The sequence below is a fragment of the Gopherus flavomarginatus genome, chromosome 5 (assembly GCF_025201925.1).
Source record: "Gopherus flavomarginatus isolate rGopFla2 chromosome 5, rGopFla2.mat.asm, whole genome shotgun sequence".
In the NCBI taxonomy this organism is placed as follows: domain Eukaryota; kingdom Metazoa; phylum Chordata; order Testudines; family Testudinidae; genus Gopherus; species Gopherus flavomarginatus.
Window position 1 is genome coordinate 21978690 of NC_066621.1, and position 25793 is coordinate 22004482.

At 53.1% G+C, this 25793-nt stretch overlaps 1 protein-coding gene across 2 annotated transcripts; it reads right to left on the minus strand.

The window, feature by feature from the left end:
- Positions 1-3632: 3632 nt before the first annotated feature.
- Positions 3633-24788, minus strand: CSF1 (colony stimulating factor 1). 2 transcript variants are annotated; one of them, XM_050956241.1, is made up of 9 exons: positions 24486-24788; positions 20926-21054; positions 15275-15337; positions 13792-13971; positions 12414-12591; positions 9572-10749; positions 8750-8805; positions 8385-8440; positions 3633-6859 (listed from the first exon to the last, which is right to left on the minus strand). In XM_050956241.1, exons 1-8 carry the CDS (start codon positions 24558-24560, stop codon positions 8386-8388), a joined length of 1914 nt encoding a protein of 637 aa, XP_050812198.1. In that variant the 5' UTR covers positions 24561-24788; the 3' UTR covers positions 3633-6859; position 8385. The 2 variants fall into 2 exon arrangements, with proteins under 2 accessions (XP_050812198.1, XP_050812199.1); XM_050956242.1 differs by having other exon boundaries at positions 9572-9705; positions 24486-24635.
- Positions 24789-25793: the final 1005 nt, after the last annotated feature.

The following is a 25793-nucleotide window of genomic DNA, read 5'->3' on the forward strand; positions in this document are numbered from 1 at the left end:
ACAGCACATTCACTTGATAGTTCTGCTAAAGAGATCATCAGTGAAATAGATGTCATTATCATAGACTTCAGGATTAACATTCCATTGAGGTGAACAGAAACAAGACACACTCCTGTCACAGAGAGCTATCATCTCAGGCTGCCTGCAGACTCAGGCAGCCATCACCGCTTCTGTTATACTAGGGTCCCATTTTGAAGAAGTGCATCACAACCAAAAGGGCCAGAGCCCTCATATTGGTCAGTTTAGATTCCAGGTTACAATTCTGCTGCAATTTGTTTAAAGAAAGCCCAGCTCATAAGGAACAGGAGAGTCCTCACTTTTCATTAAACCTGGGACCAGTAGGTGGAATGACTCAGCAGGAAAAAAAAGATACACTCAGTGTAAGATAGGGCCATCCCAAATCATTGTCACTGATGGCACAGTGTGAGTCTGCAAGAACCCTACCCTCAGCTCCCTCAGGGTTCAGAAATAAGCCACTTGCACCCAGAGTCTTTCAACACTGTTCCCCTTCTCGCAGCTGAGGGGATTTCCTGTCAGGCTTCTGCATCCTGTTCACAGGAGGCCCATGGCCCTCCTTGCTGGAGGTGGGTTATAATTCACAGTCTCAGTTTCTTGAACCAGGGGTCCTCAGCCCTCCTCCCGGAGCTGGGTCATCAGCTAAATCAACTCATGCTCCTCAGATAAGGAGTCCCCAGCTCTCCTCCGGGAGCTGGATCACTCAGCTTCTCCCCAGCTGGATCCATCTAGTCAAGGCTTTGACCTGTCTGCTTGCAGGGGTTAACAGGCACTGGCAGCAAGGACAACAGCAGCTGCCTTCCCTTAGGGGTGCTCCCCCTGAGCACCTCTCTGCAACTTACCCCGATGGCTTTGTAACAGGCCCAGGTCCTTCTTAGTCAGTTAGCTGCCTCGTTGAGCTTGTTCCCTTCAATTGAGGTCCTGGTGGATAGGGTGGGCCATGATTCCCTTTAAAGGGGCCAGCAACCCCGTGGCCATCAGAAAGGTCATTTCCTCAAGCGATCCTGTGGAATCAGCAGAACAAATCAACCTAAGCAGGGAAGGAAACAGAAAGCGCTCCAGGTTAGGGGGCAGCTCAGCCGCATGGCTCCAGGGTGTGGAGCCTCGCTGTTAGGCCCAGTGTTTTTCACACAACAGAACAATCTGAGAAAAACCACAGGGGCATGGTTGGGGCTCAGATAGTCATGGTCACCAAGGCCTTATTTACACGGGGAAATTGACCACAACAGCTATTGGACAAAAACGACTCTAATAGCTAATCCAGAATAGCCTCCTGTGTGGACAAACCCTAACTATTCACACACACAGGGACACCCACCCCCTACACACAGTCAGCATCACTAGAGGGATCACAAACTTTAAAGGGATACTACTCTATTCCTCCACATTACACCAACCTGCCCAAAGCCATTCATTCTGTTCCCCGACACAGCCAGTTTCTAGTGCTATCCCACAGCCCCTGTGCAAGTGGAGGAGGTGCTCAGGGTCATTGGGTCCTGCTTGTCACCCAGGGCTCCAAACCAAACACCCAGCGCTAAACATCCCCTGCATTTTGGGAACGTTCCGCTCTACGTGCAAACTCTGTGGAATAAGCAGGATAAAACATCCCTCTTCCTAACCCAGACAGCAAGAGCAGAAACTTTATTTTAAGTACGAAACATGCTGGAGGCTGAATCAATCTTTTTTTTTGCTTTGTACCATAGCAGCAGAACAAGCACTGACTTATCAAACTTCGCACTGGCAAACGGAAATAGCTCTTCATGCGACACAGAGTGAAACTGACCTCACTGTCACAGGAAATCACTGAGTCACTTACTGGTGAGTGGACTTCGTTATCTTAGCATGAAAAAATGAGCCTGCCTCTTAAAAGCACAAAAAGGGAAATGGAATCTCATGCTCCCGGGCACAAGCTGGTCACCTCTACAGGTCAAGAAGAGTTTTAACTCTATCCCCTCCTGGTGATCATCATGGCCCAGTTGCTCTAAAAGTCCGATCCAGCTCCCTTTGAGTTCAGTGGGAGCAGGATTGGGCCCTAAATGCAGGATGAGGGCTGGCAAAGTTTAGCTGCCAGTGAAACATCAAGTACAGGCTGTGGTCTGAGCCAGGACATCAGATTTGATAGGCAAGTGGCCCAGTTTGGGAAGCCTAATCCCGTCCTCCTAATCTCAGTTTGTTGAGCTCCTGAGGCATGTAAACAGGAAGAGAGCAAAGTTAGCGGAGAACCTCTGCCATCTCTCTTAAAGGGCCATCAAAGCACTTCATCAAAGACACAACCTTTGAAGCCCCATAAAACTACCAGAGAGAAGCACTATCAGCCCCAGCATCTGATTGGTTCTCACTCTGCTCCAGGCACTCTGCATTTTTAATTCCTCTCCTCTTGGCACTGCATAACTAGGAAGGCTGCTTTCTGGAGCTCACACTGGTTGAACAACTCGTAATGTACATCCATCCTTTGAAGACTGATGAGGAGCTGCAGGTGCTGGCTGTAGAAAGGTTGCTGATCCTCCAGGAACTATGGTAACTGAGGCCCTGGTGTACCATCATTATTGTATCACTGTCTCCATCTCTGTCCAGACACCACATCACAGCTCCTAGTATGATCTATCTATCAACTTACCTATCCACCTATCTAGATATCCTCCTAGATCTTAATATACTGATATAGCTATGTACCTCTCCATCTATCTATCTAGATATCCTCCTAGATCTTAGTATATTGATTGGCCTATCTATATAAGATTGTTTGAAAGCATGGAGTATCTAAGCTCCTATAGCAACACAGGAATTGTCAGACTGGATCAGACCCAAGTTCCAGCTAGCCCAGTATTCTGTCTCCATTAGGGTGACCAGATGTCCCAATTTTATAGGGACAGTCCCGATTTTGGGGTCTTTTTCGTATATAGGCTCCTATTACTCCCAACCCCCGTCCTGATTTTTCACATGTGCTGTCTAGTAACCCTAGTCTCCATAACTGTGAGTAGCATCAGCTGCTTCAGGGGAAGGTGTCAGAACCCCGCAGTAGCAGATATGGGGTAATCTACCCTGACGTTGTCTCCCCCGATCTCAAATAGTTAGTAAAATTGCCTTAAATCCTGACTCATGTTCTTTAGCCTGGAAGATTTCCGTTGTTATTGTAATGTTTTGGATTGTGTTAGTATTTAGGAGGCTCAGGCGTGGAACTACCCCACTGCACTAGTTCTGTGTTTTTGCAGAGCCTTGCCTTTGGGAGCTGGAAGTAAGTCTTTCCTAAGTCTAGTCATCATGGGAATCCAAAGCCACTCCTATTGCTGAAGGTCCTTTAGAGGATGGTTTTCTCCATCATCCCCTCCAGCTCCAGCTCCAGCTCCACAGAGCTGGCCATCGACGCAAACCTAAGTCGCTTGGCTGACCTGGTAACAACGTGAGCTGAATGCTTCACTCCTGAGCCCGACGTGCGGCTTCCCTTCATAGAATATCAGGATTGGAAGGGACGGTCATCTAGTCCAATCCCCTGCTCAGAGCAGGACCAACACCAACTAAATCAACGGCTGAGAGCAAGGTGAGCGCTCCAATGACCAGCAAGCACAAGTCCACTACCCAAGAGTTACAAAGTGCCACACGTCCGTTTATTATTATTATTATTATTACTGTTAAATACAAAAGGTGTTTTCTATTTGTTTTTTTTAAATAGACATTATTTATTAAATGACTTTGTATAAAATAATTCACAATTTCGACGTATAAAAAAACTAGAGACAAACAGTTGGAATAAAAACAACAACTCCCTTTGTTGGGAGCTTCTCTCCCATCGGCTAATATATGTGGAATAACATGACATGGCAGGTGCATAGTTCTGGTAGACAGAGTCAGACCCTGTATTGTTAGCCCCACATGCTCAGTTGGTGTAAATCAGTGCAGATCCACTGCATGCCATAGAGATACGTTGGCTGATGCCACACCAAGATCTGGTCGGCTGATGAGCAGATGGACTTACAGGCATGATGCTGATCCTATTTACAATCAATCTGACTCCACTGAAATCAGTGGAATGACTCCTGGTTTGCACAGGAGTACGTGAGATCCGAAGCAGACTGTCTGTGCCCTTGACACCTGAGCTGTGTGTATATCTCATCACACTCACACGCCGCACTGGAAGTGGAATGTGCCATTGGACTTAATAAATATACTTAAAGAAAAATATTAATCATTTAAAAATATCGAGTTTAAATAGGTTTTCTCCCACCGTTTAAAAAAATAAAACATTTATCGCTGAAAGCAGAGACATCCCCATCAGCCGAGTTCCACAGTTAGACTGATTTACACCTGCTCAGCATTTGGCCCTAGAATCAGCTCAGATGCTGAGTGTCAGCTAAGTCTGATGTCATGGGCCAGATCCTCAGCTGGCATAAAGCGCTGAAGGCAATGGGAACTCTGTTGAATTACTCCAGCTGGGGATCGGCCCCAATGTGGGCTCTTCTGCCACATGATGCAGAGCAGGCCCGCAGCAGGCGAAAGACAATGGTGCTGTTGAGGGGGAGAGGTCAGATGGAGTGAAGGGAGGGCGCAGATCAGCTGGAAGAGTAACGCCTTCTACCCAGTGATGGAGGGTCCTGGAGGGGACAGCGAAGATCAGAGAGAGGCTGGAGGCAAATGTAAGGTCTGTGTGGTCAAACGGGGTTAATGTCTGAACGGGACGGGCCACCAGTGCAGGGGATGGAAAAGGTGGGTGGCACAGCCCCCTCCCGGGGAGCAGAGGTAACCAAGGTCATCTGGAGCCCTCTGCAGACTGGGCTGCCAAGATTAGGAAGGGGGCATGTCAACAGCGCAATGGGAGCTCCAGTGGCCCACTGGACCAGCTCGAGCACTTGGGAGTTGTGGGACCTGTGCTGGGTCCGGACGCTGACTCGCTGTGTGATCTGCTCTCAGCTCAGTACAGGTCCGAACCTCTCTGAGCCTCTGTGGCACAATGGGGACAGCACGGAAGGCTGGCAAAGCTCCCCAGCATTTTAACAGCTGAGCCAGGAGGTGACTAAAGTCAGGGATGAGCCTAGCTGCGATCAGCTTGAAATTGGTCAGTGTCCCACTTCCTGACCGGAGCTATATAGATGGACCGCACCAGCTAGCACAGGGCTGTCACTTCCAGGGGGCATCATGATCTCCAATCAACGTAATTCGCTAAATGAGTTCCATCTCACATGACCCTACTGAGATATACACACAGGATCAAAGGCCCGTTGGTCTGTTGCACCCATGTTACGGGATAAAAAGTCCTCGACAGCACAAGACCTATTCAGTCTCTTAAAGCACAATCATAAACATCCAGTCCGAAACACAAGGCCAGCTTGCATTAGAACACTGCCCACCGGCCGTGACCCACTGCCTGCAGTTCCCACCGCCGGTCACACCCACTCCCTCCAATATAATACTTTACAGGAGAAGGAGATTCCTCCAATACGTTAATGCATAAAGGCAGTTCTCCCAACCTGAGGCCAGCTCAGGGTCATCAGCAACATCATGCCAAGCAGAATGCCTGGACAGGGAACGGGGGGAGGAGGATGGAATGATAGACAGAAGGCACAAGAAGCATGGACGGCCAGCTGAGAGTCGGGGAAGGGAGCGGTAGGGACTAACCCAAACACCAGCCAGCCCCTACTGCTCCGGGGGAAGCAGGAGAGAGTTAAAATTCACAGTGCAGAGGTTTTATTTCCCTTCGGGAGCTGGGACCTGGGACCCCAATTTGTACCCCTATTCCCCACTCTGCAGCATGTCCTGGGTATGGGAGGGAGCAGGGTCCCCTAGAAGTCAGGGTGCCCCTTCCTCTCTTTGCAGGGCCTCGACCTCTCACTGGAGTGCAGGGGGATGGAGGGGCAGACTGGAGAGAGGACAGGGACATACTTTGCAGGGGTCGGAACTCCAAAGGTCAGAGACCGATCCCAGAGTCAATATGCTGAGCCAATAGGCATCTGGTGAAGGGCATGGGGGGAGGAGGGGCCAGACAGCCAGACACAGCAGCCTCGTGGCATGGAGGGGACCGGCACTGGCTCGTGGATGTAGTTAAAAACGACTCCTGAAAGGGACCGTCTGATGATCACACAAAGGGGTATCATTCCAAAGCCCACTGTACTGAGGCAGACAGAGTGAGAGGCAGGGGGTGTGGGGTTAGAGGCAGACTCGGCCCGCGGCCAGGTGGCAGCCTATACGAAAAGCAGCTGATCCCCTCTGCCGCATCACGAGACGGAGCTGGTCTAAGCGGGAAGAAAGAGACCCCAGACCGCAGTCCCCAGCCCTCCTGCATCCAACTCCAACCCAGAGCAGGCAGGGAGCAACGACAACCTGGCTGGCTCAGCAGAGTCCTCTCATTCCTGCCCAGGCATGCCCCTTCTCGCCAAGCCCTCCACGGCAGTCACAGCCAGCCCCTGAAGGAGCCAATATCAGGCCATTCTAACTCGCTGCAGAGTCCACCTAACCCTTTCCAGGCTGCAGAGGTTCAGACAACGTGATTCCCAGGACTGTTTATCTCCCTTCATCAGAGCCAAACTTTGTCCATCCTGGTGGCAGTGGGTGATCCTGCAGGCTGCTCTGGCTTGCCAGTAGCTAGAGAGCAAGGGGTGGGATTGGCCGGGGCGTGGGGCAGCGTGGAACCCGGGCTCCAGTGCCAAGAATAAACAGCATCCATTTCCAGATCTTTCAGTCTCTCCCGACCTTGCAGAGAGGAAGAGAGAGAGAGAGCAAGGGACGGTCGTTGACACTGGGGATGACAGAGGAGGGGTCCAGCGGCTGTACATTCTCCTCCAGATGCGGCCGAGATCCCACACAAGAGGGAGGGTTCGAAGCCACTGCTCTTCCTGGGACAGAAAAGGCCCAGCTGGAAATGAAAGGAGAGTGAAATCAGCGCAGTGACATGGGCTGCTCCAGGGAGACTTGGAAGGACGGCTGATGCGGGGCTGAGATTCTCCTGAGCGCAGGAAGCAGTTGCATGCCCAGTCAGGCTTAAATGTTTACCCAGGAGGGAGCGGTTGGGCTCACTGATATTCAGTGTTTATGCCAGAGGCTCCCAGCTTCCTCAACTTGCAGAAGTGGAGCCTTTTGGCAGGTGGGGTTGTTTACCTGGCTCACAGACACTTCATGCTGGGTTGCACTAAACTGAAACTAGAATAGCTAAAAGTAGACAGCTGGGTAGGAAGAAACCTGCCCACAGAACAAGGTGCTCAGGGGATCAGCATCTCTCCAAGGGTTATGGGTTGTTGGGTTTGTCTAAGAGGGGGTGTCAAGTGCAGTTGGCTCTGCAAAACCAGCATCACGTGACCCTGTGTTTAGAGTCAGTCATGCCAAAACAAACCTGCCCAGTCGACAAGGAAAAAGGTGATTCCCCTCCCCGGGGATCTGAGAGTCCCACTGGGACTTGCACATCACCGGTCAGAAAGGTTTTACAGGCCAAATTAGGTGACCCTCGTGCAGCCCCATTTCCAGCAGTGGGTTTGCAGATGGGTCACCGAATGGCATTGGCACTTAATAACCAGATCTGCCAATACACAGCAAGGAATAGACTCCAGAGTCCAGACCCTTCTCCCATAGCCAGGCTGGCCCTGAAGGGCAAATGGGACCAGACTCCTGACCCTTCTCCCATAGCCAGGCTGGCCCTGAAGGGCAAATGGGACCAGACTCCTGACCCTTCTCCCATAGCCAGGCTGGCCCTGAAGGGCAAATGGGACCAGACTCCTGACCCTTCTCCCATAGCCGGGCTGGCCCTGAAGGGCAAATGGGACCAGACTCCTGACCTTTCTCTCATAGCCGGGCTGGCCCTGAAGGGCAAATGGGAACAGACTCCAGACCCTTCTCCCATAGCCAGGCTGGCCCTGAAGGGCAAATGGAACCGGACTCCTGACCCTTCTCCTGTAGCCAGCCTGGCTCTGCAGGGCTACCAGGAGTGACCTGAGCAGGAACTCAGCACTGACTCAGATGCCCCCAGGAGCATATTTGCAGAGTAGGGAGAGGACAATTTCAAAGCCACTTTTCAGAGCAGAACTGCCCTTTACAGCTGAACACATCCCTGGCTGGCAGAAGCCTGACCCACCACTGCCAGCCCTGATCCAGGTTAATGGTGTTCCGCTCAATTATGCCAGTGCTGAATGTGGGTCCTAGACAGGAACCAGATAGGGACAATTAAATTCCCCGTTGCCAAGGGCCTTGCACAACAACTAGGAAACCTGGAATCAATTTCCAGGTGCTTAAGCTGCCAAGCAATAAGCTGGCAGCCTTGTGCTCAGTGCCTGGCTGAATATTAACCCCAGAGTCTGCATAAGCCATTCCGAACCCCCACTGTGCCGGGCTGCAGGAGAGGGGCCTGATTTAGAAGGGGGCTGTCGTCCGGATAAAGTGGGGCACCTTACCTCATAGCTCGCCGTGCACCCGTAGCTCCAGAGGCTCCTCCACTCCATTCAGCGGTCTGCAAAGAGAAGCAATATCCAGGGGTTCAACCAATGCCAGGGGCTGAATGTGGGAAGAAGGTTCAGCTGGTGATGCCCATCTGTGCTGCACAGGGAGATGCCTGGTGCCCCTCACTGCCAGGCAGCAACTCATTGGCCATGCAGGGGCTGGGTCTGCAGCAGGCTCTTGGGCCAAGCGCTCCAAGGTGGGAGGCCAGAGGGATAGGACACTGCATGCCAGAGAAGAGGCTGCAAAGCCCTCTGAGACCCAGAGGAGGAGAAACCCCAGTTTTGCAGCCCTAGGTCGCAGCCTCTCCACAGTCTCTTACCTTCCCTCCTGCTCTTCTAGGACATTCCCTCTCTGCTGCAGCCGTCTCTCCTGGGTCTGTGTGGGGGAAATAGAAGGATCAGTCTTGGACTGGTTGGGAGCCTAGGTAGGGGTTTGTGCTGGCAGCAGGGAACTCCCTCCATGAGCGGGGGAAGCTCCTAGGCCCTTTCTACCTCCTTTTCCCTGCAGTGAGCAGTGCCCCAAGATGCCAGAGCCCTGGGGGGCAGAGTACCCAGTGTTAGCCAGAGCCCTAGGGGGAGGTGCGAACAGACAGGCTCTCCCATGGGAGGAGGCTGCTGGGACTGGAGTCTCTTCCCCACCTCAGACATCCCCCACCCCAGGCCCATCCCTCACTGCAGTCATAGCCCCAAACACACTCCTATGGAGCAGGGGGATGGGACGTTCCCAGTTACAAGAACTGCTCTCCCCACACCCTACCCTTCCACCTGAGCCCCTCCAGTACTTTGCAGTCCCTGATGAGTGTGCCCTGCAAGGAAATTTACAGTGGGGAAACTGAGGCATGGATTTTTTTGTGGGGGGGAGAGTGATTTGTCCAAGGCCACCTCACAGAGCTGCGAACAGAACCCAGGCCTCCTGACTCCCAACCTCCTGCTCTAATCACTTGAGATGCTGTCTCAGTGCTTGGGTGGGGCGGGGTTTTCCCCAGGTGCCCACACCGACTTGGTTGACAGGAAGGGGCTGGGAGATGATGTGTCTTTAACCAACTAGACAGCCCTGCCTGCAAGACACCCCCTGCCCACCCCAGGAGCTTCTGGGACTAGCCAACATGCCCCCAGTGGGGGTGGCTTGGTGAGGTGCTTACCCTGGATTTATGCTTGTAGAAGAGGAGGCCTCCGACGGCTAGCAGGATCGCCACGATCGCCAGGATTGCCACCAGCACATAGGACATCACCTCCTGCTGGGTCTCCTTGGGCTGCACCTTCTTCCTGCGCTGCTCTGTGTTCGGAGGAAGGATGTTAAGGTCAGGGATGGGCCCTGCCAGGCTGTCGTCGGGCTCTCTGAACCTGGGCAGCCCCCCTGTTCTCTTTCCTCGGAGCTCCGTGGTGCGCTGCGTGTCTGGGGCTTTGCCCTGCCCTGCTGCGTGCAGAGGACTCCTCCCGGGGAGTGTCTCTGGGGCAGGGGATCTGTCAGTGGTAGCAGCCATCCTGGAGAACCGGTGTTGCACTACAGAGATGGGCTCCTTGGAGCCCAGAGAGGGGCTCGGCCACAGCTCACTGGGCAGGGGGGTCACCAATCGGCCACCGGGGTCTGCTCCTGAGGCCTCCGCTGCCTTGGATGTCAGAGCTGGGCTGGACACGGCATCGGTACTGCTGGGATCCATCCGGTGGGTGCTTGGGTTTGCTGCTGAGAATGTCCAGGTGGCTTGGGTGATGTCTTCTTCTGCCTGTGGTTGGGTCTGCTTCGCGCTAGGGGATGGGTCTGGTAAACCAGGCATGTGGAGGAACTTTCTGAGCCCAGTCGGCCATGGTTGGATTCGCTCAGTCTCTGTCCCGGTGGGATGGATCTCTTCCCTCCGTAGTGTCTCTCCACCAGAGGCTGGGAGGCTGGGAGGGGAGGTGAAGATGTCCTCAGTGCTAGGGGGCTCCTGGCTGGGAGGTTCGGTTAGGTCCAGGAGCGGTTTGGTGCTGATGGACCCACTACCAGATCCCTGTGATGCTGATGCTAGCTTCAGTTCTGCTGGTGGTGAGGACACACTGGCAGAGATGCCAGCCCAGACCCCCTGGATCTCCATAGCAACCAGGCCTCTATGCATGCTCCTGGATACCCTGGGCTTAGCGCTGCTGTCTAACTTGACTGGGGTTTGCGTGGCACCAGGCTGGCTGTGTGCCAGGCGGGTGCTGGCAGCAGCCTCCTTGCTGCCCAGGTGGGGTACAGTGGAAGGGAAGGGCTTGGTGGTCAAGGCTGGGCGGGGAGAGGCTGGGGGTCCCTCACGAGGGGAGCTTGGGGATGGACAGTTGCAGTCACGGTCCGTCACCACACCTGAAAGAACCAGAGAGAGAGAGAAAGGCCATAGAGTAACCAGCCTCCAGGAAGAGCAGGGAACAACCTTTAGGCTTTTCCCCTTCCCCCGCCCTGCCCCAGGACCCAGCCTTAGCTTGGGTGGGCTGGTGCCAGAGTCACTGAAACAAGGGCGAAGTGAAATAGAGAGAGTTCAGAATGAGGACAGCGGCAGGCAGAGCAAAGAGAGGGTGTGAGCTGCCCAGAGAGGCTGTAAAATGCAGACCCCCGAGCAACACACAGAGAGCAGCCCGGGAGCTGGGGAGTGGAAGCAATTAGTGAGACGGAAGGGATTCGGAAGGTGCGCAGACAGCAGGCCAGGGGACAGAGGGAGTGGTGGTGGTGGAGGGCCGGTGCATGGAGATCGGGGCTGGGATTGTTAGTGTGCATGAGCAAGGCAGTGTCCACATGGCGGCGGGCCCTTGTCCAGAGGCAGCGGAGGGTCTGAGGCTCGTGTCATCACCAGCAGCAGCTGCACAAGCAACAGGATCAGCGGGAGAGGAGTGTTAGTTTCACCGTGTCCCCTCATCTCAGTCACAAGACACAGGACAGATCCTACTTGTGGGGAGGACAGATGGGAGCTTCTTCTTGGTGTGCATGCAAACATATCACATGCAACATGGACCCGGACACAGGTAGCCCACAGGGACAGAAAATAGCACTGCATCTTCCATTCTGCCTTTACAAAGTTCCCCCCCCCCCAGTCGTAGCCAAGTAGCCGGAGGCCAAGATGATTTTCTCCACTGTACAGATGGGAAAACCGAGGCAAGGGGCGGGAATGCGACTTGGCCAGTGTGTCGGTGGCAGAAAGCAGCCAGGAGCCTGCCTCCCAGAGCTGTGCCCAAGCCACAAGTCCGTCCTTACTCCCAGACGAGCCGCTGCAGATAAACGACTAGGCCCCAAACCTGCAGCCCAGCCAGAGTCAGGTTTAAAGTTTTCCTGGAGCTTCTTTCACGTTACTAATTTCTACTCCTGCCTCTGAACTTCCTGGTTTCAGCTAGAGGCAGAAATACCGCAAACGAGGTTGCAGTATTTGCAGAACGACAGCCAAACCCACAGTGCCAGAGAGCCATCCAGCCCTCTTCTCGGAGCCAAGAGTGAGACCACCACTTCCAAACCAACTTCCCAATCTGGGGGCCTCTCTCTGACCCAGGGGCGCTGGAACAATTTGTACAGTGGGGGTGCTGAGAGCCATTGAACTGAACTGTCAACCCTGGATTTAATGGACACCACTTCAAGCCAGGGGGTGCGGCAGCCCCCCTAGTTCCAGCACCTGTGCTCTGACCCATTTGGAGCTTTCTCCCTCATTAGCAGTCACACAAATGCAAACCTGCCCAGTACATACACACACACACAAATACATGCATGCACAGGGAAATGCAGATATACACACACAGGTAAGTGCAGATGCAGGTGAGCATACCAACATATACACCCCCCGGCGTGACGCCACAAACAATATACACACCCATTCACAGGGACAAACGCTCGCATGCACACAAGCATGCTCCTGTGTAAAAGCTGCAGTCTCGTAATGGTAGAAATCTCCACAACGATCAGGCATGTGAATCACTGCCCTGGCTGGCATTAGATGATGCAGCTCAAGAGGAGGGGGCCCAAGGAGACCAGTTGTCCTAGTTTCTCACCTGGAGATGGCGGTTCCTTTTTCGGGGCATCAGAGCACTTCTGGTAGGTTTTGCTGCAATCACGTTTGAAATCCACATTTTTGTCTAAAAGATCCATAATTTCTTGAAAGAAATCCTTCACCAGCTGTAGCATCTTCTCAGGAGGCATGGAGAACTCCCTGGAGCAGGCCTGGGAGAGCTAAGCAGAGAGCAGGACTCAGGAGCCAGGAGACAACCCAGAGAGCAGAAACTGTGTCGAACTCTCCCTCATCCTACGACTGCCAAACCTCTAGGAGCACCAGGTACCGCACAGGGTCTGACTCTCCCCTTGCAGCTCTATGGCAATCAGTGAAACTACTCGGTGTAAACATGATCTGAGGGCAAGATCAGGACCACTGGGTCTGATCCCATTCTCATTGAAATCAATGGGAGTCTTCCCGTGTCACCCCAGTGAGATCAGGATCGGGCCCACTCAGTGTGATCCTACTCCCGTTGAAGTCAGTGGGAGATTTGTCACTTCCACCAGTGAGAACTGGATCAGGCCCATTTACACCCAGGCTAGGATTCCAGGTGCTCTTGGCAGGACCAAATGCAGGCAGAAAAGCATTAGGGAGAAGACTGAGCTTGGATGGTGACCCCGTTGGTGCCTGGGCCCTTTGGATGACTCTGGCCTAGAGCAGTCCACAGCGGAGCTCCCAGCCAAAGTCACTGTCCCCTGCTGGGAGCAGAGTCTGATACACCTGAGGGCTGCACAGCAAAGTCCCGTAATTCCTTGTGTTTGCGCAGGCTGAGAATTAGCCTGTGCCCTGGGTCACCCAAAGCAAGTCTTCCATCGCTCCCGCTCCAAACTGCTCAGAATTTCCCCCACACACCGGTGTGGCTCTGGGAGTCTCTCGAGAACCCCTGAGGCTCTTGGACTCTTGCCCTGCTATTTTCACAGGGGAGGCTCTTACCAGGGAGGCTGGGAATATTCCCAGCTTTGCGCTTCCTGCTCTGCTCTTTCATCTGCCAGGCTGGGACTCTCTGACCCCAGTTCCAGCTTTAATGAGCCCAGTGTGTGGTTAATGATCATTCCCAGCCAACAGCAACCACTGGTCACATATTGGGACACAGTGTGGAACTCCTTCATAGAATTATAGAAGATTAGGGTTGGAAGAGACCTCAGGAGGTCATCTAGTCCAACCCCCTGCTCATCCACAGGGGCCACCCTCCAGAGTCCATGTGGTCACCCTCAGTGCTCTGGGAGTTAGTCTCTTCCCAGTAGGGACGTCCACCCAGCTTCCTAGTGCAGCAGGGACCAGCCTGAACCAAACCGCCCCATTCCACTGAGGGCTGCATGCCCTCCTCTCGCCCCTGTGCTCATTAGCCTAGGGATCTGCAGCTGGCTCCCAGAATGTACCTCGCGCTCGTGATCATCCTGGGCGTCAATGCATGGAACTTCATTCTCATCGATTTTCTTGTACATGTTTTGCACGTCTTTTGTCTTGTTAAAATTATCTGAGTTCTTCTTGAATTTCATTTTGTCAAGGATGTCCTCCAGCCGAGGGAAAGCCGCTTTGACATAGCAGATGCGGTCACCCTGGGACGCAAAAGCGGACAGGTTATTGGCTGCAAGACAGAACTGCTGCACTGCCCACTGCACTTTACAACAGGGCCGCCCAGAGGATTCTGGGGGCCTGGGGCTGTCGGCGGCAGGCGGCTCCGGTGGACCTCCCGCAGGTGTGCCTGCGGAGGGTCCGCTGGTCCCGCGGCTCCGGTGGAGCATCTGCAGGCATGCCTGCGGGAGGTCTACCAGAGCCGCGGGACTGGCAAGCGGCAGGGTGCCCCCTGCGCTGCGAAATGTCTAGAGCTGACCCTGTTTGGCGGCAGGGGGCCCCCGCCGTGGGTCTTCGGGGCACTTCGGCAGTGGGTCCCGGAACGGAAGGGCCCCCTGCCGCTGAATTACCGCGAAAGACCGGGTTGCACTTCAGCAGCAGGTCCCGTTTCAGCGGTAATTCACTGGTGGGGGGTCCTGGGAAGGACCCCCCCGCCGGCAAAGACCAGGAGCGGAAGAAGCTCCAGGGCCCGGCCCCGCAAGAGTTTTCCGGGCCCCCTGGAGCGAGTGAAGGACCCCGCTCCAGGGGCCCCAAAAAACTCATGGGGGCCCCTGCAGAGCCCGGAGCCTGGGGCAAATTGCCCCTCTTGCCCTCCCACTCTGGGCGGCCCTGCTTTACAAACTGGGGTACATGTATCCAGAGACACTCTTCAGCATCCAGCCCAGGGAGACCCCTTCCCCCCAGTCCCTGCCATGTTCAAAGATAGCTCTAAAATGACGCAACATTCTGAGCACTCAGAAAATCTGGCCCTTCGTATGTAAGCTATGCTGGCTTTCCTCCCTCCCCCGCCCAGCCCAAATTCAGAGGTGATGTATAAAGGATGTCAGTTACACCTTGCTGAAGTGTATCTCAGGGAGCCTAACGCAGTATCATTTCCATGCTGAAAGGTATAAATTACCCCAGAAATAGTCTTATTTGTATTACAATGGTATCTTCAGGGGCCCAGCAGGATCGGAGCCCTATCATGCTAAGTACTGAACATACAAACAGTAAGAGACTCAAACAGCTTCCTTCCTTAAGGAAGAATTACCAACCACCATTTTGCAGAAGGGAAACTGAGGCACAGAGCGATTAAATGAGTTTCCCAAAATCACAGAAGCAGTCTGTGGCCACGATGGAAATCAAGCCCATCTCTCTGAAGGCTACAGGCCCCTCCTTTCTCTCCAGGCTGCTGAGACTCCCCTCTGGATTTAGCTCCTCCCATCCACGGGGGCTAATGCACATACTCTGCCATCCTGAGGAATTGCTTGGCTCAGGCTAGCAGGTGGTCAGACAAAGCCCACTCACCAATTCCTGCTTATCAATGAACTCAAAGGAGATGTGGCAGGACATCAGCATCTGGGAGTCAATCTGCAAACAAGAAGCACAATGTCACACTGCAGCCTTTTAACAGGAATCCAGCCAGGCTGTGGCTTCCCTCTAAGCAGGCACCTGATAATCACACCAGCCTCTAGGGCCTGCAGAGAGGAAACTCAGCAGAGCAGGAGGAACCCAGCTGCTCTGGATAGGATCAGGGCAGGGCACCATGCAAGGGCTATAACCAGGGGGCTGTTAGCACTACAGGAAGGGTCTCTGTACAAGGTTCCCTAGCATTATAGGTTCACTTCCTGGGACTAGAGATTCATCTCAGCATCTATCATTCTAACACATACTAAATACATTCTTCCACGCAATCTATCATTTTTCCATCCAGGTTTTAAAACCAGTTCCCCCCCTCTGCTCTGCAGACACACTCGTCATTACAGAGTCTCTCGTCACAGAGGAATTTGCCCTACTGTCCTGGCCAAAATGTTCTCCTCCATGTCACTCAGCTGCGGCTCATCTCCCCATACACCGCTGCATTATAGGAGTGGATGCAGGGATTTTTGTAACATGCTTTGGATCCTTGTTGCTGGAAGGTACAATATAACTGTGACATGATGTTATTCCATGCAATTCACTGGAGGTCCGAAGGGTAAACAGATATAATGAAGGAACAGGCAGTTCTGTGGAGAGGCGTAGCCCTGATGAGGCTATGAGCATTCCCAATCCTCGGCCAAACAAACGAGAGGCAGTCGTCCTTCTTCATCAGGGGGCCAGGATCTGCCTTGTCAGAGGAAAGCAAAAGGCCATAAAAATCGACCCCGCTGCCCCTGGCTCTTCACACGCTGACTCAGTGCTTTGCAGAATAACTTTGCAGGGGAGCTGAGTGCAACAGCAACTGCATCTGAAAAGGCTCTGACCGGCAGAGGTTTTCACTTTTAGGACGAAAAGCTCTCCTCCGGGGAGTACGGGAACGACTCCGAGTCTGCGATCCAGGCTAGGAAGAAACAGGGCTGCCAGGAGAGTGTGTATTATTGGGAACAATTGTTTCATTATCCACTGGGCCTGTAGTGAGGCAGTTGCTAGCAAACAGTTATGAGATACAGAGTAGAGCTGGCTGAGGTGGGCCAGGGAGGGGGTGTGCAGCTGTGATCGCTGCAGCAGGCCGGAGAACACAGGAGGGAAATCCTTTGACCAGCCCAGCTATCTTCGAGTTGATTTCACGCTCCCAACTCTGACCTTTGTGCCCAAAGCAATGAGGACAGTGGCAGCCATTCAACCAAGGGAACATTCGACTTTGGACTCTGTCAGAGCTGGGACAGCAACAACTGGATTAGTGACCGAATGTTCGCCTGGGGGCACAACAGTTGAATTCACAGCCTGGCTTCCTGGCACAGTATAAAAGTGCTTAAAGGGGTAGTGCTGCATGGGGATCATTAGCGCAGTATTTGCACGGCGGTAGCCTGATTGCCCGGTCACTCACCCATGTGTCAATCTGGAGTAACTCCACGGGGTCTGATTCTCCTCTCACTCCCCCTGGTGTGACTCGGGACTAACCTCATAAAGTGATGACAGTGTAAGTGAGATCTAAACAGGACCCTGGCTAATTAATAAGGACACAGAATCATAGCACTGGAAGGGACCTGGAGAGGTCATCTAGTCCAGTTTCCTGCACTCAAGGCAGGACTAAGTATTATCTAGACCATCCCTGACAGGTGTTTGTCCAACCTGCTCTTAAAAATCTCCTATGACAGAGATTCCACAATCTCCCTAGGCAATTTATTCCAGTGCTTAACCACCCTGGCAATTAGGAAGTTTTTCCTAATGTCCAACCTAAACCACCCTTGATGCAATTTAAGCCCATTGCTTCTTGTCCTATCCTCAGGGATTAACAACAATTCTTCTCCCTTCTCCTTGTAACAACCTTTTATGTACTTGAAAACTTTTCTCATGTCCCCTCTCAGTCTTCTCTTTGCCAGAATAAACAAACCCAATCTTTTCAATCTTCCCTCACAGCTTATGTTTTCTAGACCTTTAATCATTTTTGTTGCTCTTCTCTGGACTTTTTTCAATTTGGCCACATCTTTTCTGAAATGTGGCACCCAGAACTGGATACAATACTCCAGTTGAGGCCTAATCAGCGTGGAGTAGAGCAGAAAAATTACTTCTTGTGTCTTGCTTACAAGACTCATGCAAATACATCCCAGAATGATGTTTGCGTTTTTTGCAAGAGTGTTAACCTGTTGACTCATATTTAGCTTATGATCCACTATGACCCCCAGATCCCTTTCGGCAGTACCCGTTCCTAGGCAGTCATTTCCCATTTTGTATGTGTGCAGTTGATTGTTTCTTCCTAAGTGGAGTACTTTGCATTTGTCCTTATTGAATTCCATTCTATTTACTTCAGACCATTTCTCCAGTTTGTCCAGATCATTTTGAATTTTAATACCATCCTCCAAAGCACTTGCAACCTATCCCAGCTTGCTATCATCCACAAACTTTATCAGCGTGCTCTCTATGCCATTATCTAAATCATTGATGAAAGATATTGAACAGAACCTGACCCAGAACTGATCCTTCCAGGACCCCACTTGATATGCCCTTCCAGCATGACTGTAAACCACTGAAAACTACTCTCTAGGAAGGTTTTTCCAACCAGTTTTGCATCCAACCCAGTTTTGCACCTAGATTGCATTTCCCTGGTTTGTGTATGAGAAGGTCATGTAAGACATTATCAAAAGCTTTACTAAAGTCGAGATATACCACGTCTACTGCTTCCTCCCTAGCCACAAGTCTTGTTACCCTGTCAAAGAAAGCTATCAGGTTGATTTGACATGATTTGTTCTTGACAAAGCCGTGCTGACTGCTATTTATCACCTTATCATCTTCTAGGTGTTTGCAAATTGATTGCTTAATTATTTTCTCCATTATCTTTCCGGATACAGAAGTTAAGCTGACTGGTCTGTAATTCCCCAGGTTGTCCTTATTTCCCTTCGTATAGATGGGCACTATGGCCATGTCTACATCTAAAATTTTGCAGCGCTGGTTGTTACAGCTGTATTAGTACAGCTGTATAGGGCCAGCGCTGCAGAGTGGCCACACTTACAGCAACCAGCGCTGCAAGTGGTGTTAGATGTGGCCACACTGCAGCGCTGTTGGGCGGCTTCAAGGGAGGTTCGGGGACCGCGAGAGCAAACCGCGGCGAAGCTGGTCTCCTTTCCCGGTTTGCTCTCTCGTTCCCGGAACCACCCAGCAAACCTCAGGGAAGGAGCCTGCTTGCTCGGGGTTCGGGGAACGCGAGAGCAAACCGCGGCGAAGCTGGTCTCCTTTCCCGGTTTGCTCTCTCGTTCCCCGAACCCCCGAACAAGCAGGTCTCCTTCCCTGCGGTTTGCTGGGTGGTTCGGGGAACGCGAGAGCAAACCCGGGAAAGGAGACCAGCTTCGCCGCGGTTTGCTCTCGCGTTCCCCGAACAAGCAGGTCTCCTTCCCTGCGGTTTGCAGGGTGGTTCCGGGAAACGCGAGAGCAAACCGCGGCGAAGCTGGTCTCCTTTCCCGGTTTGCTCTCTCGTTCCCGGAACCACCCAGCAAACCTCAGGGAAGGAGCCTGCTTGCTCGGGGTTCGGGGAACGCGAGAGAAAACCGCGGCGAAGCTGGTCTCCTTTCCCGGTTTGCTCTCGCGTTCCCGGAACCACCCAGCAAACCTCAGGGAAGGAGACCTGCTTGCTCGGGGTTCGGGGAACGCGAGAGCAAACCGCGGCGAAGCTGGTCTCCTTTCCCGGTTTGCTCTCGCGTTCCCGGAACCACCCAGCAAACCTCAGGGAAGGAGACCTGCTTGCTCGGGGTTCGGGGAACGCGAGAGCAAACCGGGGAAGGAGACCAGCTTGATTACCAGAGGCTTCCTCAGGTATGCTGGGATACCTGCTTATTCCACGGAGGTCAAGAAAAGCGCTGGTAAGTGTCTATATTTGATTACCAGCGCTGGATCACCAGCGCTGGATCCTCTACACCCGAGACAAAACGGGAGTACGGCCAGCGCTGCAAACAGGGAGTTGCAGCGCTGGTGGTGCCCTGCAGATGTGTACACCTCCTAAGTTGCAGCGCTGTAACTCCCTCACCAGCGCTGCAACTTTCTGATGTAGACAAGCCCTATATTTGCCCTTTTCCAGTCTTCTGGAATCTCTCCCATCTTCCATGACTTTTCAAAGATAATTGCTAATGGCTCAGATATTTCCTCAGTCAGCTCCTTGAGTATTTTCGGAAGCATTTCATCAGGCCCTGGTGACTTGAAGACATCTAATTTGTCTAAATAATTTTTAACTTAATTTAAGGACATCCACTGCAGCAGTCAGGGAGAATCAGGAGGGGGAGCTGGAGACATCGCAGGAACTTCCTTTGATTTCTGACCCCGAATCAGCTGGATCCGCTCACAAATCATTTGTGATCCAAGGAGAAAAAACCGTGCCTGCCAAACCCTGAGTGGCCCCGTGTGCCCTCTCTGTACTTGCCTTCTGCCGCTGACGCCCTGTCAGCATCCACCAGTATTCAGCCATTAACCTGTGCAGCAGCTGTGCAAGAAACAAGGCTGGGGAATTCTTCCCAGTACTGGAAGACCAGGAAGGTTCCTGGGTCAGTCCCCTTGCAACTAATCCTGCTAGGGGACTGCCAGATTCCCAAGGTTAACCCTTCGGCAGCTGCAGATCTCAAGTGCTCCATCCTCCTCCTAAATGCTCACGAGGTTCGCAATCCGGACTGAGCCAGGGTTCATTTCAAGGAAGGGCTAGAAAGTCTCCCTCTCCCTTCCAATGCAGAAGAGAGGAATATGAGGCTGGGGCTACAGGAGATCCCAGACTTAAAAGACCAGCCTGCAATCAGCACAGCTTGGAATGCACCTGCACACAACCCATAACCCTGCAAACTGTGTCAGTAGGGTTTTATGCAGGTAGAAAGGCATTCCTACCCCACTCCAACCTTTTCTCTATCCTCCAGATGATGACAGATGGGAAGATATCTACATCTGTCTCCTGTCTATCCTTCTCTTTCCTTACTTCTGCAATCTCTCCCACATTCGCCTTCCCTTTCTCTTCCATCCTCACTCCTTCCCTGCCAGTGACTGCGGGCTCACATCCCCATCCCAGTGATCCAGCCCATCCTCTACACTGGAGCTAATGCTCACTAACAGCAAATCCCAATCTATGCCGGTGAGCAGAGAGGCCGTCCAGGAGACTCTGCTTCCCGCAGCTATCACCACTGCCCACCTCCCCCTTTGTTTTGATAGGTCTCTCCCCTGGAATTTTTGCTCTGTGTGGGTGCTTTGCTTCTGGATGGCCTATCATCGGTCTCATTCATGTGGGGCACAAATACTGCTCTCATCTGGGGCAGGGGCTGGTCAGATCTGCAGTCTCAGCTAATCTGGCCCACTAGTCACTCTAGAGTCTATGGCATGACTACCTGGCTCAGACATCAAATTCAGCAGGTACCATTCTCACCTGGCAGAGGCATTGATCTTGTCGAGTGTGGACCTGAAGGACACCACGCATTCACCTTGCATGGACACCTGGCAAGGACCAGGCCCCAGCCTCACCCCCTAATGTTCTAGATCCCATTCCACCAGCCATGCTAGCTGGGCATGATACTCACCAGCTCCTGCAGCTTATCCAGGTGCTTTTTGGTGATGATATTCTCACAGTAGCCTTTCTGCTCCGTTTCACAGATGCTGCAGGCGGCGAGGAAGAAGAAAGTCAGCAGGGTGCAGGAGACCGGGCATGCCTGAGGAAGGGAGAAGTTGTCAGGAACACCTGCCATCAGAGAATCCATGTCCCTGGGCTCCCTGCTGCCCCTATGGCTAGCAGGCTCCAGGGCAGTATCCCAGCACTGTTTCCTGTGGCTATCCCCTTGCCTTCGAAAGCGCATGCTCAAATAAATGTGTTAGTTTCTAAGGTGCCACAAGCATTCCTGTTCTTTTTGCGGATACAGACTAACACGGCTGCTACTCTGAAGCCTTTGCTGTGGATCTCGTTGTGCCAGTCAGTGGACTTAGAATGATGCTGCCAGGCCCCATGGAGAGCCCTATGGATTCCTGATCTATGGCATGTCCCAAGGAACTGCCTGGTTTGTCTGTCTTTCTGCCATACAAATCCTTTTCTCCCTCTGGAGTTAGCACCATTAGCAATGCAGAGATGGCTAAGAGACATGGGCGCTGCGGGCATGACGTGGTAGACGGGGATTGTGTGGCACTTCACTGGAAGGCTAAAAGCTGCACTGATCTGCCCAAGTTGCTGTGACAGGAGCTCGGGCCACGAATCCTTCTTAGTGGGCACCCAAGCGTTCAGTCTGTGAATACTTCTCCCCTCCCCGCTCTCTCCCCCTCCAAGTCTGCTGTTATTTAAGGAGCAGGTCAGCTGAGCAACCCCTGCTGGGAATTCCCCAGCCCTGCTCTCCCGGGGCCAGCTGAGCTGCTCTCTCAGAGCCAGGCTGCTGACAGACGCAAGTGTGTACAACCCCTCCATGCAGAGCAGGAAACCGCGCCTACACCACCTATGCCTCCACCAGTCGCTATCTCGTCCTGTCTCCATCGCCCCATCACTTATCCATCACTTCCCTCTCCCTCCATTGCTCTTTGCATCCTCAGGCTCCTTTTCTCACCCCCCTCTCATGCTCCACCTCCCAACAATTGCAGCCCCTTCTTCTTCCCTCCTCCAACCTCTTCTGCACCCCGTCTCGTCTCCTCCAACTCTCTCTTTCCCACCACCCCTCCAGCTCTCACTGTCCCTGCAGTCTCTCCCTTCCCTTTCTCCTCTCCTGAGAAGAATCTTAATTCACTGACCTCCTCAAATCCATCCACCTCAGAGCCAGCTGCAAATGTGTCTTCCCTTTCCAGGACTCCTCATTGCCCCTCTGCCCCAGCCTTGAGCTTCTCTTTGCCCCTCCTTTCACATTGCCCCATCACTGAGTCATGTCTCTCCGTGTAAACTGAGGGTAGGCGTTAACTCCATGAACTCTGTTACACACTATGCAGTTAGCCTATGGAACTCACTGCCACAATGTAGCAGAGAGGCCAGAATCTTAGCAGGATTCCAAAAGGGACTGGACATTTATGTGGATAATGAGAACACCCAGACTCACAAAGGCAAATGCTAAAGAAATAACCAAGAGGCTGGGAAGGTTCTATAAACCTGCCTGCTACATGGCACAACCACCCTCAAACTGACTGGAGTCAGGAGGAAACATTCCCAGGGGAAGGTTAACCCAGGATTGGAGGGTCCCTTGCACCTTCCTCTGAAGCAGCTGGTGTGTTTCACAGTTTGACACAGGATCCAGGGCTAAAAGTCCGTTCTTATGGTCCTATGGCACTAGCTGTAACCTCCCACCCTAGAACTCCAATGTTTTCAGGGAGCTGGACCCATGGACCCTTCCATTAACTCCAGTGGGCTTAGGAACAGGCCCAGAACAGTATAGCAATGCCTTCTCCAAGCAGGGCACGGGACCTCCTGCACTGTGATCCACATGCTGTCAGGAGTGATCCTGGCCATGCTCTTGAAGGACATGGCAGAAGATTCCTCAGCCAGGCAGTCCAACTTCCAAGGGCTACAGGGAAAACACAGGGCAACCCTAATGTGACTCCCTTGAAACCAATGGGATACAAATGGATGGGTAAATGAGATAAGTGGAAAATAGCCATCCAATCTATGCACTGTATAATAATAATGAGAGAGAGAGAGATGTGGTGTACGGGGATAGGTTGATGTGGTGTATGGGGATAGATAGAGAGACAGATCATAGTATACTGATTGATCTATGATCTAGGTAGGCAGCTGAGAATATTAAGATATATTTGTCTAGCTAACTATCCTCCTAGATCTTAGAATACCGATTAATCAATCTAGCTAGCTAACTAGCTAGATCAATATACTAAGATCTAGGAGGATGGATTGGTAGCTAGCTAAATACATTACGATCTAGGAAGAGAGTTAGCTAGATAGACAGATCAATTGACCGATCAGTATCCTATCTTGCTAACTGTCCTACTAGATCTTAATATACTTATCTAGCTAGCTAACTACTTATTGATCCTCCTAGATTTTAATATACCAGTCTAGACTGATCAGACTATGAAGACCTAAGAGCATAGATAAACAGACCGACAGACAGACATTTAGTACACCGTTCTAGTTAGCTACCTATCAATCGTCCTAGATCTTAGTATTCTGATCTAGCTAGCTAGATCATTTGATGAATCAGTATCCTAGGACAGTATCCAGGGACAGGTAGTTAGCTAGATAGACTTGGTCTTTAGTGTTACGTTCCAATAGGCTGAGGGGATCCCAGGCAAGCAGCCCACTCAAAGGGGTCAAACACAGTCCTCTGGGATGAGTTCTCTCCAAACCATCCTCAAGCTCCTTGTGAGGCCAAGGCCATGACAAGCTTCCCAGACAGGTGACAAAAAGCACTGCACAGTCTTCCCAGCCCTGGGCATGCCCCTGCGCGCACCCGCTCCCTCTCCCTGGTACGAAGAGCTCTGTCTTGGCTTAATCCCTGTTGCACTTTACAAAACAAGGCACAGAGAAAAATTTGCCCCAACCTCGCTTCAAGCCCCTGCCCTGCCAGCACACAGTGCAACAAGGAGAGCGCAGGCAGGAGAGGACCTGTTGTCTCCATCCAAAGGCAATGCCCAGCAGAGCGAAGGAGCAAGAAAAGGGCAAAAAGAAGGAGTGCCAGGCAAAGGCAGAGAGAGCTGGTCTGAGTTTGCTCCTGCAGGATTGCACTCAGCCAGCCAGGACCATCCTCACAAAACCAAAACGGGACCAAAGAACCAGAATCGCTCCTAACAGCAGCACACGATGAGGCGGGCGTCACAAAGGGACTTAGGCGCTTCAATACCTTGGCGGACTGGAGCGAGGCGCCTAACGCCCTTGGTGCATCCCAGGCTTTTCGCAGGCTGCGTAGCTGCGCCGGGACTGTCAGCGAAGCGCGGCCGAATGACAGGAGGCGCCGCGGGAGCGCAGCCGGGCGGGCGGAGGGGCGCGCAGAGAGCGCGGCGAGCCAGCCCCAGAGCCAGGGGGGGAGAAGCAGCCGCGAAGGCAGAGCAGGGAGCGCAGAAAAGCAACACGTGCAGCCGCCAGCTGCAGCCCGGATCTCCCAGCGCGGACGCCTCGCCGCGGAGCCGGGCAGCGGGTCCCTTGCGCGCACAGCGCCCCTACCTTGGGGCTGAGCCGGGGCATGGGGATCGCCGCCCGCGGGGCTTCCACCTCCTTGGCGCGGGGCGCTGCAGTCATCGTGGCTGCCCCGGGGAGCTGGGAGGAAGTTGCACTTCGCGCAGCGCGGAGGGAAGGAGGTGGCTGTCTCCTGCCTCCCTTCTCCTGGGCTCGGCCCTTATACTGCCTCTCCCGAGCATGTGGTTTATGGGAAATCACCTTGGCCGCGGGCCAGCTTTGGCAGCGTGCTCCCAGGCCTGGGCTATTGCTTCCGCTCGTGGGGGCCGAAACGGGACTGGAAGGGCGAGCTGCTTTACCTTGCAGCGTGCCTCATACTCCTCCCCCGCTGCCCCCCACACCCTGGGGGCGTTCCCCGCCTGGTAGGAATTCCCTGCCCCTCCCCAAGCGGAGCCTGGAGGCTGCTTTTCCCCATGCAGTGCAGGCGAGGAGCAGGGCCTGAAGCCAGCTGAGCCATGCTGCTATCTGGAGTGAAATGTGCCCCCAGCATAGGAAGTGGGAAAAATCGGGACAGGCAGTGGGGGGTAATAGGTGCCTATACAAGACAAAGCCGCAAATGTCAGGACTGTCCTTATAAAATCAGGCCATCTGGTCACCCTACCCCGGCAGGGCTGGCCTTAGGGGATGGGCCACTGGGGCGACCGCCCAGGGGGCAAGGATGTAGAGTCAGAAACTGCTCCCGGCTGGCAGGGGAGCGCTGCATGGGGGATGGGGGCTGATTTCTCCCTGCTTCCTCCTGGCAGAGGAACATGAGGTGGAGGTGATGCACAGATACTACTCATGCCCTCCCTCCCTTAATGTTCCTCTATGGCTCTGTAGTGAACTGTGATGGGGGGAGCGAGGAGCGACACCAAGCGCTCCGGGCATCCAGGTCACTTTCCCCACCTGGGCTGTGCTGGAAGGCATCAGGAGCTGCTGCTCTCCTGCCCTCCCCTTACACAGCCCAGGTGAGGAAAGTGACCTGGATGCAGGGAGAGTTAAGCTGGTGTTGCTCCCCCCTCACAGTCCCTAGGGGGACATGGAGGAACAGTAGGGGGTGTGGATGGGGGAGGAGCAGCAAGGCCAGCTGCTCTGTGCATCCATGTCACTTTCCCCACGTGGGCACAGGAAGCGGGGTGCAGGGGTTAGGGGCATAGTGTAGCTGTAGTTTGTACCAGCAGAAGAGGGCTTTGGTCCCTATAGCTCGCCCCACTTCCCCAGAGGAAATAAGCTATCCTGTAGAATTTCAGAGTTACCAGCACCTGGGGAGTGGAGGTTGTTCGTGACTCTGAAACCTTCACAGCTCTGAACAAAATG

Bases quoted from the DNA above. Each gene is read 5' to 3' on its own strand.
- CSF1 (XM_050956241.1), bottom strand. From the start codon at position 24,560: ATGACTGCAGCGCCCCGCGCCAAGGAGGTGGAAGCCCCGCGGGCGGCG. The intron at 8,806-9,571 runs GTAAGCACCTCA...TCCCCCACACAG, and splicing joins TCTACAAGCATAAATCCAGG to ACCCAGGAGAGACGGCTGCA. The intron at 8,441-8,749 runs GTAAGAGACTGT...TTCTCTTTGCAG, and splicing joins CTAGAAGAGCAGGAGGGAAG to ACCGCTGAATGGAGTGGAGG.